This window comes from Eurosta solidaginis, chromosome 2 (genome assembly GCF_040869045.1).
Source record: "Eurosta solidaginis isolate ZX-2024a chromosome 2, ASM4086904v1, whole genome shotgun sequence".
NCBI classification, from domain to species: Eukaryota; Metazoa; Arthropoda; class Insecta; order Diptera; family Tephritidae; genus Eurosta; species Eurosta solidaginis.
The window spans coordinates 113,784,577-113,806,291 of NC_090320.1; the positions used below are offsets into that span (position 1 = coordinate 113,784,577).

The window sequence follows — 21,715 nt, forward strand, 5'->3', positions numbered from 1 at the left end:
ACACCGAAAGGAGAGAAAAAGCGCGTTACACCTTAGAAAGCCTAAGAATTTTGCAGAAAAGAGGAAACACAATAAACAAAAAAGAAGATACAGACAATATCGCCGCCGCGTACCTATTATGTTTGTAATTTAATTTTTAGTATGACAAGTTTACCGCATGTAGGTGGTATCGATTTTTTGTACTTTATTAACTTTCCGCAATTTTTTAATATTCAAATGTTTTAAATGTTTAAATGTTTTAGTAAAAATTGTGTTTTTCGTTAATCATTGTAAGTAAGAAAAATTTTTGTGCAATCAATATTTATTTGCAGTATTTTAAATTTCAAATATATATGTATCTGATTGTGTTCTTTGTTGTTTTATTAAATAAATACAGCGTCACGCTCCTGAAGATGCCAAGGAAATTTGGCGAAACGTCGAGCTGAAAGGTGGAATAATCTTTATTCTTATTTTTATTTGCACCCAACACAATAGATCTGCGTAGCTTAAAATATACATAAATATTATCCAAACAGATCGGAAGAAAATTATATATATGGTTCAATTTTGTTATTATACGTTTGTTGTATAACACCACCAATAGCCGTATTAGATGCATCTACTATTAAAGATAATTTGGCATCTTTGTTAAAATGATTTAACAATATCGTAGATGCAAATTTATCCTTAATGCATTCAAAAGCTCCACTAGATATATCGTCCCATATTAAAGTTTTGTCACGTTTCTTACTTGTTCTGTTAATTAGATCATAAATTTTGTTCGTAAATTCCGCTAATTTTGGAATATATCTATGGTAATAGTTTACCATGCCTATACATTTTTGGGCTTGCTTAACTGATTTCGGACGTTCGAAATTGCGAATAGCTGCTACCTTTTCGTCAGAAGGTCGAATACCTGTACCAGAAATATTATGTCCTAAAAAGTCTATATTTGATACGCCAAAAGTACATTTACTTGGTTTAATGTTTAAACCGTACTCTGAAAGGCGTTGAAAAAGTATACGCAAATGTTTTAAATGTTGTTCTTCGTCTTTACTTGCAATAAGTAAGTCGTCGATATAAGAATATACAAAATCTAAGTCACTGACTATTTCGTTAATGAATCTTTGGAAAGTTTGTGCAGAATTTCTAAGTCCGAAGGGCATTCGCATGAATTCAAACATACCGAAAGGAGTTGTAATCGCAGTTTTATAAACGTCATCCTCAGCCATAGGAATTTGGTGATATGCTCTAACTAAGTCTAATTTCGAAAATATATTTTTATTACGAAGATTCATACTAAAATCTTGTATGTGTGGTGAAGGATAACGATCCGGCACAGTTACAATATTTAATCTCCTAAAATCACCGCAAGAACGCCAGTCATGCAACTCTTTTTTAGGTACTAAGTGAAGTGGCGATGCTACTGAAGAAATTGAAGGCCGACAAATGCCTGTTTTGACTAAAAAATCAAATTCCGTTTTAGCGACTTTGTATTTTATCGGATCTAAGCGCCTGGGTCTAGAAAATGGAAGACTACCTTCCGTTACAAGTCGATGTACCGTTGTATGTTTAACAGGTTTCGTATAATCTGGTTCTGCAAAAAGTGACGGAAACTCTCTTAATAATTTCGTAAATTTATTATCAACCGCAAATAACTTTGGTAAAGGAATGTCACAAAAAGAAGAAATGGTATTGACCGAAAGATTTGTTAAGGGATCCACTAATCGCTTTTGTTTCATATCAATAAGGAGACCATATTTACAAAGAAAGTCTGCTCCAATTATTGGCTTAGCTATATCCGCTATCAAAAATGTAAAGGGAAATTCACGTCTTAAACCTAAATTTACGTTTAAAAGCCTTTTCCCATATGTGGAAATTGTTGAACCATTAGCTGCTGTAAGAATTATATCTGTACGTTTCGTATGTGGAAATTTACACAATGGTAACACTGAAATTTCTGCTCCACTATCGATCAAAAAATGTAGTTTATTATCTTTATCAAAAATGAACAAGCGACGAGTTGAAAATTCCAAATTACCGTTGTTCGTCGCTGCAACAACGGTTGAATTTAGTTTGTTGAATCTTTATTTTTATTATAAGAACACGGTTGTTCACAATTTCGGGCATTACTTCCAAACTTGTAGGGAAATCTACACACCCAATTTGGATTATTACGCGAATCGGAACGACGTCTAAATGAATTTCTAAAATAATTTCTGGAATTCGACCGTGATCTAGATTGATTTTGATAAACTTGAGTTTTTATTTCAGATAATTCTAAAGAAAGTTTTTGAAAATTTTCAAACATCAAAGAAGTGGTTTTAACCAAATTTTCAACAACAGAATTTTGCGGTACTAAATTCGAAACTGCGTTAACCGAATATACTTAATTTTTATTTATGACTTCCCAAATAATATCAGCGAGTTTTGTCAATTCGTTTATGTTAGTTGAATTGGAACTAGCTAAAATCGCACTTAAATTTTTGGGAAGTTTTCTTATCCAAATCTTTTTAAGAATATTTTCACTGAAATTTGAACCGGCAAGTAAAATCAATGATCGATAAAATTCTGAGGGTTTACGATCTCCCATCTCAGAACCACTAAAAATTGTATCTAGTTTTGAACTTTCACTTAATGAATGCCTTTCTATTAAGATTTTCTTAAGTTCAGAAAACTTATTAACTTGGGGGGGATTTTGAATAAAATCTAAAACCGTTAAAATTACTTCCTGTGGAAGCGCGGTAATAATATGCTCATATTTTGTGTTCTCTTGCGTTATATTTTTAGTACTAAATTGTGTTTCTGCATGGATAAACCAAGCTTCTGGACAACTAGTCCAAAATTGTGGAAGTTTAATTGATGTTGCGGAAATTTCATTTGATCTTATATTTTCGTAAGGATTCGAAATATGATCAGAAAAATTCTCATTCGGTAAATCAATTAGTGAGTCATTTAAATTGCTTGTGAGTTTAGTTTGTATGTTGTGTGTATTGTTGTGTGGGGAGTGAAACATATTAACCGTTTTGAAAAAGAAAGTTAGAGAATAAAATAGCAAATTTGACAAGGGATGACAAAAAGTCGTTCCCTGTTAGAAAATCAATAAAACAAAATTAATATAAATCAGTAAAACAGTTATATAATTTATATTAAATAAATACTATACTGAATTGAAGGAAGAGTTCACAATTTAAAATTTTTTAATTTTGCTACTACCTTATGGAATGTAAATAGTCCTAAATAAGTTACCAATTGAATGTAAATAAATTGGCTTAATTACTCGAGATTTAGTATCAATATGAAATTGTTTTTTTTTTTTTGAGATGCAGGAAGATAAAATTGTTGCTAGTAGTATATCAGAAGTATCATTTACGTTGTGTAATTCTTACTTTATTAACAATAACGATAGCGAAAGTGACGGAAGTGTCATTGATAACATCAGAGGTTGTTAAGGTTGATATAATCAATGGTCGTTATTGCTATGAAACCAGCTCTATCTTAATTCTAGGCGCAGCAAAATACACGGTATGTACGAAGACGCACACAGCTAATAGCGTTGAGAACAATAATCGTAGTGACTAATTGTGAATGAAATGTTTGTATATCACCATAAAATTTGTTATAAGTTCCTCAATGTTTCTGCAACTGCATCTAAAATTTTGCTGTAATATTAGTTCTTCTATGTATCTGCAACTGCATCTAGAATTTTGCTGTAATATTAGTTCTTCTATGTATCTGCAACTGCATCTAGAATTTTGCTGTAATATTAGTTCTTCTAGGTTAATATTAGTTCTTCTATGCTAATAGTAGATCTTCTATGTTAAACCGTTATAATGCCAAGAAATTATATACGAGGACCGATATGGATACGGTTATCCCACATTCAAAAACAATTACTGCACTCGACAAAAGGCGGGATCGCCAATTGTAGTTCCAATATTGAAATAAAAAGGAACTATTTTTATGTAATAATTAATATATTTTTAATTGAATCGTTAGTACAAAAATTGAATTTTTCACCAGAATGAAAATTTTTGAAGTAACCAAATTCAAAATTGAAAACCAAAAATACATGAATACATTTAAAAAAAATAACAAAATTACAAAGTAAAATATTGTAAAGTTAAAATTATAAACAAACCCTACAGCAGGAGTAAAAAGCTTCAAAGCCACTTTCCCCAAAACCCAAACAATATTTTTTTTTTTTCAAAAAACTGTTGTAAAAACGTTGGCGATAACAGTTTTGAAAAAAAAATATTTTTTGGGTTTTGGGGAGCGTTTTGGCCGAAAAATTGACCCTTTCGCCATTTTTTTTTTTCGCAGGCTCGAAAATTAATTTTTTGGGTATGCGTAGAGGGAACTTTTATCCTGAGCCCAAATCCTATCGAAAAATCTATGGCACGATATCGGTTAATAAATCGATCCAGTCTAACACACATACTCCAGAAGTCGGCAGCGGAACGATCCGTGACTTCTTAGGTGCATTAAAGTCACTACTCCTGGGGGGCTACTGTGGCAACATGCTCACTTTTCTGAATGACGGCAACAAGTTTTGGGCTGATGATAGATACTTGAACGCAACGAACGATGCGCAACACGTTTAAGCAAGAGCGTTTACACAGAAGCATCTTTGGATGTCCATACTTTTGTTTTTGTGACTCAATCACGCAAGAACGGCTGGGCGGATTTGGATGAAATTTGGCACACATATAGCCAATAGTCTAGAAGGATCTACTAGCTTTATTTTTTGAAAAGGGGGGAGGTCCCTTTTGATGAAATTTGGGACACAGATAGACAATAGTCTACTGGCGAAATTTTTTTCGAAAATGGAAAGGGGAGCGGGTCCCACGACCCTTCGAACAATTACTTTTTAATAATTTTTACACATTATAACTTTACGTTTACTGACCTTCACCAATATTACAAACTCAATAGGTGAAATAAGTCGAGGGCTTACAAAGTGAGCAGTGACACCCTCCGTCTCCTCACTTCCCCTTCCCCATCACCCCTCTGGTGTAAAATCTATAAATTGTTATAACTCAATGTAATTTTCTCCTAAATCAATCATTTTTGGTATCTGGCTCATACAGATCGAGTCTAAAAATTTTTGGAAAAACGATCGGTGGTGCTCTCCGTCTCCTCCCGCCATCCTCCGTCCTTCAATTCTTTTTATTAACACACTTTTATTAGTTTTACCTGCATGTTTGTTTGGAACTCTTCATTCGCTTCAACGCGCGCCTGCTGCCTTATTAACATGCTTTTATAATTATCTTCACCTTATTTGTAATTCCTTCAGGGTCATATCCAAACCCTTCCGAGATCCTTTCTGGATGGCTTTCGGGATCCCGTCGGGGTCATTTCGGGACTTTTTCAGGATCGTTTTGGGACTCATCCGGGATCATTTCTGTATAGTTTTCGGGATACGTCCGGGATCCCGTCGTTGTTATTTTGGGGACTTTTTCGGGTCTATTCCGGGATCATTTTGGGACCCTTCCGGCATTATTTCTGGATGGTTTTCGAGATCAGTCCGGGATCCCGTCAGGGTCGTTCCGGGACTTTTTCGGCATCATTTCTGGATAGTTTTCGGGAACCATCCGGGATCCCGTCAGGATAATTTCGGGATCATTTGGGGACCCCCCAGGGATCATTTCGTGATGGTTTTCGGGATTTGTCCGGGAGCCGGTCAGGATCATTTCGGGACTAGTTTGGTATCATTTTGGGATCCTTCCGTGATCATTTAAGAACTCTTAGAAACCGGTAGTTCAGCACACAGGCCTTTTTAAATTATGAGCTTTTATGGCCGTGGATTTGCTGCACATTATTCGTAATTGAAATTCTGTATGTTTTATCTTTAATATCTAACACAGCTTTTTCGTTCTATTTTTGATTTTTTTAATGAATACTGTAACGAACTGTTATAACTATAATTACACTTTTTGTAATATTTTAACCAACTAAATACCCGAAAAAGCAACATTTTCATCTAAAAATTCTCTTTGGTTTTAGCTAATTTTAGTTTCACTCCTTTGTTCTATGTATAGTAATTCCTTCACCCCTGTCATATCAATTAATTTAACTTAAAAACAAAATGTATTTTTTAATTCGAAAAAACTGAATCGAACTACAGTGAAATTCCCAATTACGGACAGTCCTTATAACCGGACAGCTCCAATAACCGGACAGATTTTGGGCACATAGGTTTTTCGTTCATTTTTTCATACAAATATCATCCTAATAAACGGACAATCTAATAACCGGACAAAGTATTTCAAACCATTTTCTCCTTTTAACATGTATGCACACATTCAAGCCGTGTGCTTCAAATTAAAGCGGCAGTTATGCGGCAGTTACTCACGAACGTACGTACCAAAAACGTGTCAGCTGACACGACCTATTTTATGAGTGTGCAATGTAAATGAAAACTCACCGACGTGCAACGCCCGGACGTACGTAACCCGGAACGTAGAAATCAAAACAATTTTGATTTTTTCCGTAAGAACGTGTGAGCTGATCGCTCTCTCACTAGACAGACTTGCCTAGTAAACTTTTGTGCGCTAATTTTTTACTGTTTAGGCCCAATGCCTAACTTTTACCTGATTGACGGCGCCCCTCCCTAATGTTTTAATAATATTTCCAGCCACCCACACTCACGCCTACATTTGTGTGCATGCATGCACATGCATGCGTTTCATACACATGCACGTGTGTGTGCAGGTTGTCAGCACCCATGCACGTATATGTGGGGGTGGTTGTATGTGTGGCCTTTCCCCTCCTTAACACCAGAGGGCCTTTTCGCGGCTTAGCGGTTGTCCTCAACGGGATAACCGGCCTCTTTTTCGATTGACCGCCAAGCAGTTCACATCGCCCAGGATCACCATCGTCAAGTTATACACAAAGGTAATATTGTATCCTCTTCTACATTTCCGCACACTTAAATTAAATATTATTTTATAACGAGGAATTCCTCTTTGTGTACTGATTTATTTCTTTTGAGCGAACCATCCACTCCAAGATCGACCCTTGTGCGCCTACCCACTGCCGGTTTACGACGCACTCAGGCCGAACATTGGTCCTTACTCACCGAAAAAAGGAACTAAAAGCCTAAAATTACAGTCCACTGCACCAGAGAATCTACCTGCACAGCACAATTTATCCAACTCATAAACTTTTGCCGAAGGATTTTGCCTATTACAAAATTTTGCACGAATTGCCACAAACAAAAAATCATCAAAAGTTTCATTTGCCACAGCATATCCCAGCAGAACCAAAGCTGGAAGTTTATACTATACACGACATTAGCAGCCACCGGAGCCACAGCCATCACATCAATACCTCCAGCAAAAATAAGAAGTAAGTGTTATATTTCTTGCCACTTTTTTTTTCGTTTAAGTGATTATTAGTGACAAATAAAGATAAATACCCGTGTCGTGCGCGAAAAATTTAAATCGAAAAGGAGTGTAAAAAAGTGAAGTTATTTAGTGAGCACCTTTTTTTTTTCTTTCCAATTTCAAAAATTCAATCACTTGGTTTGTTAATTTTTAGTTCGATCCTTGTGATTATCTGGTTTATCCCCCCACCAGTGGTAGGGTTTTCCAGACACAACACAAGGAAGAGGTCAACCTAACCTCACTTTCCGCACCATACTAAATAGGTTTTGTTGTTGTTTTTTTTTTGTATTTCACAAACACGAAATTAAGTTCAATTTAATTAATTAATCCGGTGCTCACTTCACTTTTTAAACACTTTTTACACTTTTTTTGGCGCTTGTTTTGCAATATCGCACGCAGTTTTTCACTTTCACATAAATACACCCATTATTTGTGGAGGTGGCGAGTGGCCCCCTTTTTTGTTGTTGCCGCTGAGACAAAAAGTCTGTAAATTAAACCTTTTTTCTGTTGTCGCTGCTGGGACAAAAAGTCCATAAAATAAACCCTTTCCGTTGTCGCTACCAAGACAAAAAGTCTGCAATAAACAAAATAAATAATAAACTTGAAGTTCAATAGTTTTTATTCAGGGCTGGGCAGGCATTTTAACTCTGAAGAGTTCTATTTCTATAATCGGTAATTTTCTCGTTAATAAACGTAAATAAAACAATGGAAACCTACATCCGTTTAGCAGAATCAATCGCAGAGTTTGATAAAGATTACAGCCTTATTCCGGAGAGCGACCATAGCAAACACACCCTTGCAATACAGCAGGAAGAGTTGCGGCTCTTGTGGAAGAAGGTAAAGTCTGCGTTTGATTCGCTATTGGGATCTGATGAGGTGTCAGCGGATGACGTTATGGCGATCAGAAAGAAGCAAAAGGCAGCATACTCAATCTACGTGCGATGTTCAGCGTCTATATCTGCTGAGGCAGAAAAATACAAGAAGGATGAAAAGAACGTCAACCCTGAGCAAGAACCTCATGGGCATAAAATTCGCCTCCCTGCTTGCGATACGGAAGTTTTTAAAGGGGATTATCTGTCTTGGCCAACTTTTCGCGACCTTTTCACGGCAATTTATATAAACAATTCCAGCTTGAAAGGGGTGGAAAAGTTATTCCATCTCAACAACAAAACGCAGGGCGAAGCAAAAGATATCGTTAAAAAATGTCCCCTCACAAATGAAGGTTTCGAGATGGCCTGGAAAAACTTGTGTGAAAGATACGAAAACAAACGTATCTTAGTTAACACACAACTACAAATTTTATTTAACTTAAAAAAGGTAGAAAGTGAGTGTGGCAGTTCAATAAAAAAGCTGCAAAATGATATAAATAATTGTATTTCGTCCCTCAAATGCCACAAAATTGACACTTCCAATTGGGATGCAATCCTGACCTATCTATGCTCAACCAAGTTACCAGAGAGCACGCTGGCTCTTTGGGAGCAAAGTATAGACCATAAAATGGACATATCCAAGTGGGAGGATATGGATAAATTCCTGTCTAATCGGTTTCAGACACTTGAAACAGTGTCTGGTTTTACAGGGCATGCCACTTCGAAAGTGCAAAAACTAAACGCGTCGCGACAATCAACAGAACCCCCTACGAAAAGACTTGGTGCTTTTCAAACGAAAGTATCCAAGCAAACAATAAAATCAATTTGTAAAATGTGTCAATCCCCTGAACACAGATTACGCAACTGTTCACGCTTTTGCGAGTTAACCCCTCCAGAAAGGATTAAATTCATAAAATCTACAAGTGGTTGTCTGAATTGTCTATCCCCAGGACACACAGTGACCAGATGCACCAGTTCCTACAACTGCAATACGTGCCACTCTCGTCACCATACGCTCCTGCATGCGGACAGCCTACAGAAAAACACCAGCTACAACCCGCCCCAACACTCCTACGATAATAGGCCCTCTACTTCTAGACAGGCATTAGCGAGACAGGAATCAGAAAAACCAGGTTCAAACGGGAACAAAAATGTGACATCCTGTCATACGAATTCCAGCACAGGTGTGCTATTAGGAACTGCTCGCGTACACATTCGCCATAATGGTACCGACTTCTCCGCACGGGCATTAATTGATTCAGGGTCTGAATGTTCCTTTATAACTGAAAGACTGAAACGCAGAATCAATTTGCCAGCGAGAAAAATGCATGCCCAAGTCTCAGGCATCACAAATGCGGTGTCAGCCCAGGTGAAAGAGGCATCCAAAATTGAATTACGTTCACCAGTGGATGCCTGCTTCAGCCTGACTACACCCGTTCTAGTCCTAGCCAAACTCACTGGGAATCTTCCATCCTGCCATATCAACGCCATGACTATGCAGGCATTCCCAGACTTGGTTTTGGCAGATAAAAGGTTCTACATCAACGAAGACGTAGACCTCATACTTGGAGGAGACATATATCCCCAAATTATACTGAGCGGTCTGAAAAAGAATGTACTAAATACACTTTTGGCCCAAGAGACAGTGTTCGGTTGGATACTAACCGGTCGTGATGAAAAACGTGATGAAAGTGGAAGATATAGAGTTTCGCTACCATTCAGGCAGGATTACCCTGAGAATATTAAATTAGGACCGTCCCTAAAGCGTGCATGTTCACAATTCTTCAGAAATGAGGGGCGATTACTGAAAAACCAAGATTTAGGGAAAGAGTATGTTCGGGTGTTGTCAGAATACGAAACACTTGGACATATGAGAAAAATCAAAAATAATGTACCATCCGACGATTCGGATAATTATTTCCTGCCCCACCATGCCGTTGTAAAGGCAGAAAGTACCACCACCAAGGTGCGCGTCGTCTTCAACGCGTCAAGTCCGACAGCAAATGGCATTAGTCTAAACGACATACTCCACCCAGGTCCAGTACTCCAAGCAGACTTGCCTATTTTAATTCTACGTTGGAGACTGTACCGCTTTGTCTTTAATAGTGACATAGAAAAGATGTATAGGCAAATTTGGGTGACCGATAATCACGCCAAGTTTCAAAGAATTGTCCATCGAACATCCCCCAACGAACCCATCAGTCTTTACGAACTGAAGACTGTTACCTTTGGTGTAAACTGCGCCCCCTACCTCGCGATACGGTCACTTCTACAATTGGCTGATGATGTAGAAAATACGCACCCAATAGCATCGGGTATATTACGAGAAAGTATGTATGTCGACGACGTTTTATCTGGAGGACATACAATAGCGTCAACTATCAAAGCAAGGAACGAGATTCGCGAAGCATTACACTCAGCTGGCTTTCCATTGCGCAAGTGGACATCCAATTGTGAGGAAATCCTTCAGGACATCCCCAAAACGGATTTGCTCAGCGAGGACTTCCTAGCGTTTGAAGAGGCTAGCTCGGTGAAGGCACTCGGAATACGATGGAACGCGCATTCAGACATGTTTTACTTCACCGCAGGAGTTTTAGAGAATGGCGAGAACATCACCAAACGCGCAATCCTATCCGCTATAGCCAAACTTTTCGACCCTTTAGGCTGGCTTGCACCAATGGTCATAGTAGCAAAAATACTAATGCAGAACATCTGGTTAGAGGGCACCGGGTGGGATGAACCTGTCTCCCCAACTACCTTAGAACGGTGGGAAACTTTCACCCAACATTATAACGAAATAGATAACATTAGGATACCGCGATGGGTAAATTTTACGCCCGAGAACGACATCGAAATACATGGTTTTTGCGATGCATCGGAAAAGGCATATGCAGCAGCAATCTACATGCGCGTAAAAAGGGACGATAAAATTTTCACAAATCTCTTGCTAGCCAAAACCCGAGTAGCCCCAGTGAAAACCATCTCACTACCACGTTTAGAACTTTGCGGCGCCGTGCTGCTCGCAGAAATCATGGAATCAATATTCCGAAATATTCATTTGGGACCAGTAAAAGTTCACCTCTGGACGGATTCAACCATCGTACTCGCATGGATACGCAAGCCGCCCTGTACTTGGTCAACCTTCGTCGCACATCGAATCACCAAGATCCTCGATATGGTCGGTAACAAGGACTGGCTTCACGTTGACTCGGAATCTAACCCAGCGGATTTAGGGAGCAGAGGACAACTAGCGCAGATTTGGTCAACAATTCGTTGTGGTGGCAGGGTCCTTCTTGGCTACAAGAAGACAATTCTCACTGGCCAGCACAAGATGCCGATTACAACACGTCCGTTGAGGAAAAGAGGGCACAATCGTATGCCACGACAAGGGTAGATCATACAGATATTCTTGAACGATTTTTAGATTTGCCACGAGCTTTGAGAGTCTTATCTTATGTTAGGAGATTCTATAAAAGAACGCATCCTAAAACCAAAGCAGTGTTCCAAGAGAAGTCGTGCATAATCTCAGCCGATGAGATTAAGGCAACGACTCAAGCATTAATACGAGTCTGCCAGAAACAATTTTACGGGACAGAATATTTAAAATTAAAAAATAGGGAACCTATCGATCGCAAGAGTGAAATACTGTCCCTAAATCCATATATCGACAAAGATGATATTATTAGAACAGGGGGGCGTCTAGGGGCTTCAAAGGACATGTCATACAATGAGCGTCATCCGATCATCTTGCCGTACAATTGTAGGCTGTCTCGCCTTACAGTTATGATGGCTCATCATGACTCCCTTCATGGCGAGAACCAGCTCATGCTCCGTCTTATCCGAACCCAATACTGGATACCGAATGTCAAGACCATGATCAGAGCCATCATCCACAAGTGCAAAACCTGCATTATTCACCGAAAGCAGGCACAGTCCCAACTTATGGGGACCCTTCCCTGCGAACGGACTACTTTTACCCGCGCGTTCACCAATACCGGGGTAGACTTTGCAGGGCCTTTCGACATCAAAAGCTACCGCGGTAGGGGATGTCGACTGTCAAAAGGCTACGTATGCCTTTTCGTCTGCTTTTCCACTAAGGCCATCCATTTAGAAGCCACTAGTGACCTTAGTACCCCAGGCTTCCTCGCGGCCTTTTCGCGTTTTATCGCGAGAAGAGGATGTCCGAAGAACATCTACTCCAACAATGGTACGAACTTTGTCGGAGCTTCCCGATCTCTACGATCGGAATTCAAAGCCTTCCTGGCAGAAAGCCGAGACAAAACAGTCTCCAAGTATAGCCATCAAGCATTAACTTGGCATTTTATTCCCGCTGGCGCTCCACATATGGGCGGCTTGTGGGAAGCGGGAGTGAAGAGCTTCAAAAGCCACTTCAAAAAGATCGCTTCTCCCCACAAATATACTATGGAGGAGTTCCAAACACTTTTGTGCCGGATTGAGGCGTGCCTCAACTCGCGCCCTCTCAGTCCGGGGTCGAATGACCCAAAGGACCTGGAACCCCTAACTCCAGGACATTTCCTAACAGGCAGCCATCTTCTGGCGCCGCCAGAACCGGATGTGAACGAAAGCACGGCCTCCATAATAAACAGATGGCAGAAGCTCAAAGCCCTCCATCACACTTTCTGCAAACGATGGAAGGTGGAATATCTATCCGAACTTCAAAAACGAGTGAAGTGGAAGCATCCCAAAGAAAATATAAAAGTGGGAGATCTCGCTGTCCTCAAAGAGGACAACTTATCTCCCAACGAGTGGAGGCTAGGTAGAGTCGTCGACGTACACCCCGGAGAAGATAACCGAGTACGTGTAGTCGACCTCATAAACGAGAAGGGTCAAGTCAGACGACCTTTGGTCAAACTGATCCTTCTTCCCACGGAGATAGATTGTGCGAGGACCAAAAGCTTCGCTTAACAATCCCCCCCGTTCCTCCACATCCCTCCGTTCAAAAAAAAAAAAAAAAGTATCCCACTCACTCGTTCTCCCATAACGAGTATACCAGAAAAGCCTTTACGCAGACCCTCGGTCTGCCACAGAAAACAAAGGCACTCGGCCCATAATTTTTTTTTAAATTTTCAAAATTTCAAAACCCAGCGCTCGCCCACCGAGGCCAATCAACCACCCTAATGCAGATCCCCATCTGCCACAAAACAATTATTTTTCATCTTCAAAATCAAACCCACAATTCACCCGCTCTCCCAGAGCGAGGACAGCAAATCAACCCAACTTCACCCGCTCACCCCGAGCGAGGATGACAGATCACCTACACACTCGGCCAAAGGCGCGAGACCAACAAAATGTATGTATTGAAATAGCTATTAAAAAATAGTTAAAATGGAAACCAACCGTTTCCTTCTTAACTATAAATACAATCAAATCAAAATCCATGCTCAACTACCCATAGAGGTTGCACCTAACCAGATACGTGCCTCTTTTCGAAAACACATGCAAGATATTGAGAACGTGTTCAAAATGATACACTGGCACCAACGGGTTAACGGATTTTTTTTGTTTTTTTTTTTTTTTACCCGTACCGATAAAGTATTCATTCTTTAAAAGGATGCATATACATTTAATTTAATGGCACTATGACAGCACTCGAAGACTTCGGGATAAGAATATAACTCCTCAACTCCGTTGGTTAGTCAGCAATAGTTTCTTAAACTTGCGCATGTATGTTTTATAAAAGCGTGTTTTCCTTTTAATAATAAGAATGTTACATTTTGAAACATCCTGAAAATCAATGCTATAAAAATAATCGATAAGGAAGGAGAAATTTATTATCTTTCATTACAACCTTTCACAATTTTTGGGGTTCGTGTAGGCTTGTATAAATGAACACCCAACATATATATGATTTAACACTACGTTTATGTAAATCGCTGGACCAAAACTATGATGTGGTCAATATGGATTCAGTCGTGTCTGTTATTTCTTCATTGGAATGCTCACCGGTTACCAGAAAGCAATTGGAAGCCACCAGATTGGCAAAGTTTATAAATCATTTAAGAAGACGTACTACGGACGAGAACTTAGCACGTCGGGCTAAGTCATTATTCAAAAAAAATGGCGGGAAATGGTTGGTATTCAACAGCAACAAGTATTGGACACATCGCATATTAAATCATCCACGAAGCATAATGGGCTCGCCGTATTATACCCGCCAAGACAAACTATTCATACTTTAAACGAGCAGCAAGAACTGCAACAACAAACTCCCCCACAGCCAATGCACGAGGAAAACAGTATGGGGATTTGTAGTAGTCAATATAATAGTAAAACAAAAACATTTAGACTTGTTGATAGTGGCAGTGGTGGCGATATTGTTGTCGTATCCGCTGCTGCCAATAAACAAATGTTGCTGAATGATGGTTTGCGTATTGCACCGCCAGCAGCGACACTTGGTGATGCAACATCCAAAGTGATAAGCATACCAAAACAAACACAGCAACAACATCAATCGGTGACAATATCATCAAAATGTTCGCTGATCAACAGCACATCTGCACCTTCAAATTCCTCAATACGTTATAAAACTTCAGAACCTCTTACCCCACCACCCGTTACGTGTAGAAAAATTGATGATACGCATACGCGCATACGCAGTTTTTCACTTTCACATAAAATTGGAGCTAACAAATCGCTTCTAAATAATGGAGATGAAGGCGACATGATCATCGAGGACGTCAATACTATGAATTGCATTGGTGGGAATCAGTCGCCATCGCGACAAGGTACGACTGGAAGTCACTATTTGCAGATGATGTCAGCACAACAAGCGGCAATTGCGTCTCAAATGATGCACGTCACACCGGTTATTGGTGGCAGCGGCCGGAGGCGAACAATCAGTTCCAATAGTAATGGGGCTGGTACCCGGGAAGTGCATAACAAATTGAAAAAAAATCGCCGGGCGCACCTCAAAGAATGCTATGAACAGCTGAAGCATCAACTTCCTTTAAAAGAAGATGAACGCAAGAAAACCTCCAATTTAGCAATAATTGGCGAAGCGATTAAATATGTTAAAACCCTTAAAAAGAAAGATCAAGAGCTTGAAGCTGAAGTGGAGCAATTAGATAAAACGAAAATAAATTCGCAACTTAAGCTTGCTTCATTAAAAAGGGAGTTAGGTCCAAAGTATGAACAAATGTTTCCTGGGCCATTTTTGGACTTTGACCTAAACAATTGTGAAAAGGAGCAGTTGAATGAAACTACATCTCTTTCTTCTGGCCTAGGAAGTATATTATATAGTTCGTCAAGCTCCTTTTCGAGCGGAGGAAGTAATGGCAGCACGACCATGTCCTCACCGGTTGGTGCAAGTATATCCCTGCCCACTGCGTTATCACATGTGATATCTAAAACTTATATAAATAGCAACATCTCCAGCAGTTCGGGTAGCGTCAATAACAATAATTCTTCCAATATAAGCATGACATCGAGGTCTATCGGTGTGTTGGAGCATAACCAACAACATCAGATTAAGACATCTTCAATATCTGCAAATACTAGTCCGACAGCCATGTCGCTAACACGGGACTCCCCAACTCCTTCAACGCCATCCCCATCTCCATCATCTTCGAGTTGCATTTCATCGTCATCATCATTGATATCATCATCACCACCGAGTGCTCTGAATGGCATGGTAAGTGGACGAAGTGTGACTGTCAGTATTCCGAATAACTTAAAGATAAGCGGAAACAATTCAGTTGGTGTAAATAGAGTAACAAATGCGAGCTCTTGTGCAACAGTCGGTAATAGAACATCGTCGGCAGCCGCTCCAATAATAGCAACATCTGCGCCTGCAAACAGCGTTAGTTCTTCGAATAATGTTTTGACAATTCAAATCTGGACATTTTGCCTTCACATATTTAACTGGATGTTGACGTGTATTGATCCCTTCCATTGGATTGAAATATCACTATTTTTAAATAAGTACCATCCAGTTGAACTTCTTTAAATTGCTATGTCGACAGGGTTAAAAGTATTATTAGATGCAGCTCAATATATTGAGCATCAAGAGAAGTTAAAGAGATCCCCAATAACGGCTTAAAATGATATTGTAAAGCTATGTTATGTCGGTCAATGTTCTACGGGTTTTGATATAGCGAGCGGTGTTTGTGGCAACAATGTTATGAATACAAGAACTGCACGAAACACAACGGATTTATGTCAGCAAGTCTCATCTTCTGCACCAGCTGCAAGTGCCAGATTTCATCATGTTGCCAACGGGGTGATCATAACTAACAACAGCAATTCCCTAAATGGAAACCAATTGGTAGTTGAAACGAAAAAAAATCATCCTAAGTAAAATAACAACAAAGACGTGACTGATTATGAGTTTACAAACATCAAGGTTGGTGGAGCCATAACAACTTTAAAGGGTACTCCTCAATCTTCTAAAATATCATCATTTTCCCCAATTGCTACAAATGATGAGACAGCGACGGAAGCAGGCATTCACGAGGATGCATTTTCCTCAAATTCAAATTCATCCAGTGCGAAGCTTGCAAGATTGGAATTTAAAGATTGGTCAAGTGTAGTATCCCTAATTTTAGCCGATAACTCCAAATCCATTAACTTGCTTAGCACTGCTGTACGGTGAAAAATTTCGCTTTCTGTTGGTAATAAATCGGTATCTCTGGCGTGGGTACCTACCTTTTTTCATTCGAGCTGTACTTCATTTTCTGTCTGCGCAAACGTTCATCATTCCAAATAGCTTCGACACCAGGTTTTGAAGGCTCATTGTTTTGATCATAATTTGCCAGCTGGAAACGGCTAAGAATGAAATTGGAGCCAATATCAACTTCAAGTGTACAAATTGATTGCTTTTTCGGAACAATTTGGTGAAGTACTTGCTGCTCCTTCAGCTCGAGAAGGGGATCGCCTACAAGTATATATCGCAGAAATGAGCAATTAATGTGCAGATATGTAGTGTGCGCATCGACGCACCCACCTTTAGTTAGAATGTTGTCGGCGACTTGACGAAATTTCACAATTTCCAATGGTACGTGTATAAAACTCATACCATACAAATTGTAATACCATAAACTGTAGAATGGACGGCACATGTGATTCGTATGGATGAAAAATTTTATTCATAACAGCGCCGTTTTGTAGCAAATTCGCGGCTCGACAAACAAGGAGGATTAAACATAGATATTTACGGTAACTAATTAGGCATCTTCAAATTTGTGATCTGTAATTAAATAAACGAAGAAATCTCGATTCAAAAGAATTTACCCGTCTACTTAAATGAAAAATTAACAAATGATAGTACTACGGCCACGCGCCGTAGTAAAAAGAATGAAGCAACGGAAAAAAATCTTTCGATTAGTCCCGTTTGTTTCAATTCTGAGAAATTTACATTCTATACACGGGTGTGTATGAATGTGCACATTTTTTTTTGTCTTTGCGGCTGGTAAATATCTACCAGTGCATGGACTCTTGTAAAGGCAAAATGTTGGGGCACTGAAAATGGTAGTAGAAGTTTCGTGAAAACGATAACTACGGTTTATATTGGTACCAAAAAATTCCCAATTTTATCGTAAAACAAACAAATCACAAAATAAATCACATCCCAAAACGTCTACCTACCACAACAATTTTCCAAGGTACCAAAATTACTGCCGCCAAATAACCAAGTTCAGCATGTTATCGTTTACGTAAAACTTCTTATTGTCGTTCAAATTATGCAAAAAAAAAAAAAAACTGAGAAAAATAGCGCAGAAAATATTCGCGTACTCAGTCATTATATTTCTCCACTCAAAAATTTATTTCCTGTTTAAGTTCTTCACAAATTTTTTCAAAATTTATTGATTTGGTCAGTATTGCCCCCTAATGGTAGTTGGGTGGGCTCTGCAATTCAATACTTTAAAATTATCGCAGTATACGTTTTCAGTGCGAAAATACTGAAATATTGGTAGAATCTAGGTTTTGGTAGCGGTAGTAGTAGAAAATGAAAAATGGGCCAAAAAGGTTGGTCAAACTACCAATGCGGTAAAGTCCGTGCACTGACTGTCCATATACTCATACCAACGTATGTACATATATATGCCTAGTTTAAATGTACATTATATTAGGGATGCATAAAAAGATGCAAACGGGTACCCAAAAACTCGAGTCTGAGGAATCGGTATCGGAGCCAAATACCCTTCGGGAACCGTGCCGTTTGATAAAGGCCATCAATAAAACAGGACTACAAGAGTACTTGGGATAAGTTGAACAAATAAGCGGAGGGCAATACCAACAAATAAAAAATTATACATTTTATAAATATCTCCCCTCTTCCAAAACGAACATATTTTTTCTTTATTGGCAGACAATTTTGCTGTCCAGACATTTTTTTTTCGGCGGGCAGGAAAGTTGTTGGTTTTTAGCACCAACAACACAAATAACAGCGACTCAAAAGAACCCACACTATACACTTTCTACCCGGGTCGGTACCAGAATGTGCGAACCGAAAAATCGTAAATGCTCATTTTTCTGCAGCACTAGTGTGCCCGTGGCTAACTAAAACGCTACAGGGCGACACAAAATAAACAAAATAAGGCACTAAAGACCCAGGCACATAACGTGCGTGGAAAGAGGCCATGCACATGATGTGCGCCAAATATGAATATTTTTATACTGCTACAGATGTTTGCCCCCTTCTCAAGCGCTACTAAAATATCCCAAATCTCAACAATACAATTAGGGACCACTCGCCCCTGCACTTTGACAATGACCCGACCCATTGAAACCTATTTCACTCCTTTCAGAAAAATTGGTCGTTTTGCCGCTTTAAAACGTAATGCTGCCACGAACGCAGCGCGTTATTCGTCGGAATGCCGAGTGTGTCTTGAGCGACACCCTATCCGCTTGTGTCCAGCCTTTCGGGCGAAAAGGCCAGAAGAGCGCCTCTACGTAACCATTCGCGAAAGCTACTGCGGAAATTGTCTGGCGCCTGGTCACCGCTCTAACGCGTGCCCAAGCCAAGGGCGATGCAAACGGTGCGGCGAGAAGCACCACACGATGCTGCACATCGCCTCGATCGACGAAGAGGAGCAGCTATTACAAGAAGCCCGCTCCAAGCCATGGAGCGTCCAAGTGGAAGAGGAGCTAGATTCACCCCGAGAGCGGATAGACGACTCCATCTCGTTATATGCGTCGGACGCTGGAACGGAGACTGGACCTCTTCGTCCACCCCGAAACCGAGATGCCAGCCGAACCGGAGCGGAGACGCGGTCTCTTCGCCCGACCATACCACCTACTGCCAAATCATTTCGACCACTTCTGCAGCACGAGAGGAAGCGGCTCCAACAGGGGACAGCGACAGCACGGCGCCATACATATAACGGCCGAGCGGAGACCCGGTCTCTTCGCCGGCAACCCAGGAACCCCCAACGGAGACGACATTCACGTGACCACAGAGCGGAGACAAGGCCTCTTCGCCTGCCCCCACGACATCAGCCACAAGATCGCAGCCACGGAGGCAACACACTGCAGATCACCACCGTGTCCGCCTTCCGGTCAGGGCTCGTAGCCCAGCATTCAGCAGCCACCGCCACCATGATACCAACGGTAGCGATCACACCCACCGCGGTCGTGAAGATAGAAGCTGGGGGGCGGCTACACCTCGTCCGTGCCTTACTTGACGGATGCTCCCCCACCACCGTGATTGCGGATGAGCTCGCCCAGGAGCTCCAACTTCCTACCAGCAACATTGGCGGGCAAGCAGGATGTCTGCTGCGTATCCGAGGTAGACACGGACAGAACAAAAGGATTGCGACCCATGCTGTGGTCTTATCCAATTTTCGGCGCATGACACCGACGACCAGCATCGACAGCGCTATCGCAGCCCCGTACGCACATCTCCGTCTGGCGGATCCGCAGTTCCATGCATCCGCGCCGATCCGCCTCATCCTAGGAACAGATGTATATGCGGAGATAATATTACCAGGGATTCTGCCCACCACGTTTGGCCCTTTGCTGGCTCAGAGTACCATCTTCGGTTGGGTACTCTCGGGCACAACCAAGGCCTAACATCAAAATGTTCGGTAATGACCGACACAGATGAATTTTTTATACTTTGCTATTTTTATTGAATTTTTGGTGTACACAGTTGCAAAAGACTTGCATTGTGAATTCGTACCAGCGAAAAATCTTTCGATTCCTCCATTGCCATACCTGCGTGTCAAATAATAGCTGACAGGGAGAACGGCAGTCGCGAACGGCCAGATAATGGAATAAAGGTTTGTTTTTTCTTTTGCTCGCCGTTATTAAATTGAAGTGCCATGAATTGTACATTTGTTTCAAACAAGCTTTCTTTTAAATTTCTATACCGAAAATCAGACTACATATTAATATTCATTTCTATAATCAAGTTTATAGATTAAATTTGAGCCACCAGCTATGCAGGCATTTTAAAATATGTAAATAAAGCAATATACCAGTCGTCTACAGAAATGTTTGAAAACCACTGGTGAGCTAATGATTTAGGCAATCGAACAACGATTGAACAGGTGATCGAAGCTGTTTACTATTGTGCACATTTCTATCAAACCTTCGCCACTTGTATGAATTCACAATGGAGGTGTGCGTTTAAAATCTTGTATCAGTACAATAAGTTATTTTTTATTGAATTTTCTTCATACACAATTCTATGCTTGTTCATTTCCAATGAATTTGTAATAAACGGCAAGAAATATGAACACGTATATCTTCTTACTTCTTTTCGCAATCCCTAGCTCTAGGCAAACCTGGCTCAGGCCTTGAACCATAACGCGAATGTGCCGAATGACCGAGGCATCAGCAACCAAGCTCGCACCCTCCGCAAACCATCTTGCGTGTCGCCAAGCCGGCGGACTGGCCGACGTTATGTTAAGTTAGATATAATTAGTTATAAGTTTTTTATTTTTTCCTCTTCTTCACGGTCGGTGATCCTTGGCGGACTGTGACGTTGCGTACCGCAAGGGGGGCGGCATGTTTAGGCCCAATGCCTAACTTTTACCTGATTGACGGCGCCCCTCCCTAATGTTTTAATAATATTTCCAGCCACCCACACTCACTCCTACATTTGTGTGCATGCATGCACATGCATGCGTTTCATACACATGCACGTGTGTGTGCAGGTTGTCAGCACCCATGCACGTATATGTGGGGGTGGTTGTATGTGTGGCCTTTCCCCTCCTTAACACCAGAGGGCTTTTTCGCGGCTTAGCGGTTGTCCTCAACGGGATAACCGGCCTCTTTTTCGATTGACCGCCAAGCAGTTCACATCGCCCAGGATCACCATCGTCAAGTTATACACAAAGGTAATATTGTATCCTCTTCTACATTTCCGCACACTCAAATTAAATATTATTTTATAACGAGGAATTCCTCTTTGTGTACTGATTTATTTCTTTTGAGCGAACCATCCACTCCAAGATCGACCCTAATTTTAGGATATTTCAACAAAATTTGAAATAATCATTATCGAGCCATCGAGTG

General features: G+C 40.4%; 1 protein-coding gene across 1 annotated transcript; it reads left to right on the plus strand.

The window, feature by feature from the left end:
• Positions 1 to 14,324: 14,324 nt before the first annotated feature.
• LOC137241610 (uncharacterized) lies at positions 14,325 to 16,202 on the plus strand. Its single transcript, XM_067769147.1, has one exon. The coding sequence runs from the start codon at positions 14,325 to 14,327 to the stop codon at positions 16,200 to 16,202; it is 1,878 nt and encodes a 625-aa protein (XP_067625248.1).
• The last annotated feature ends 5,513 nt before the right edge of the window (positions 16,203 to 21,715 follow it).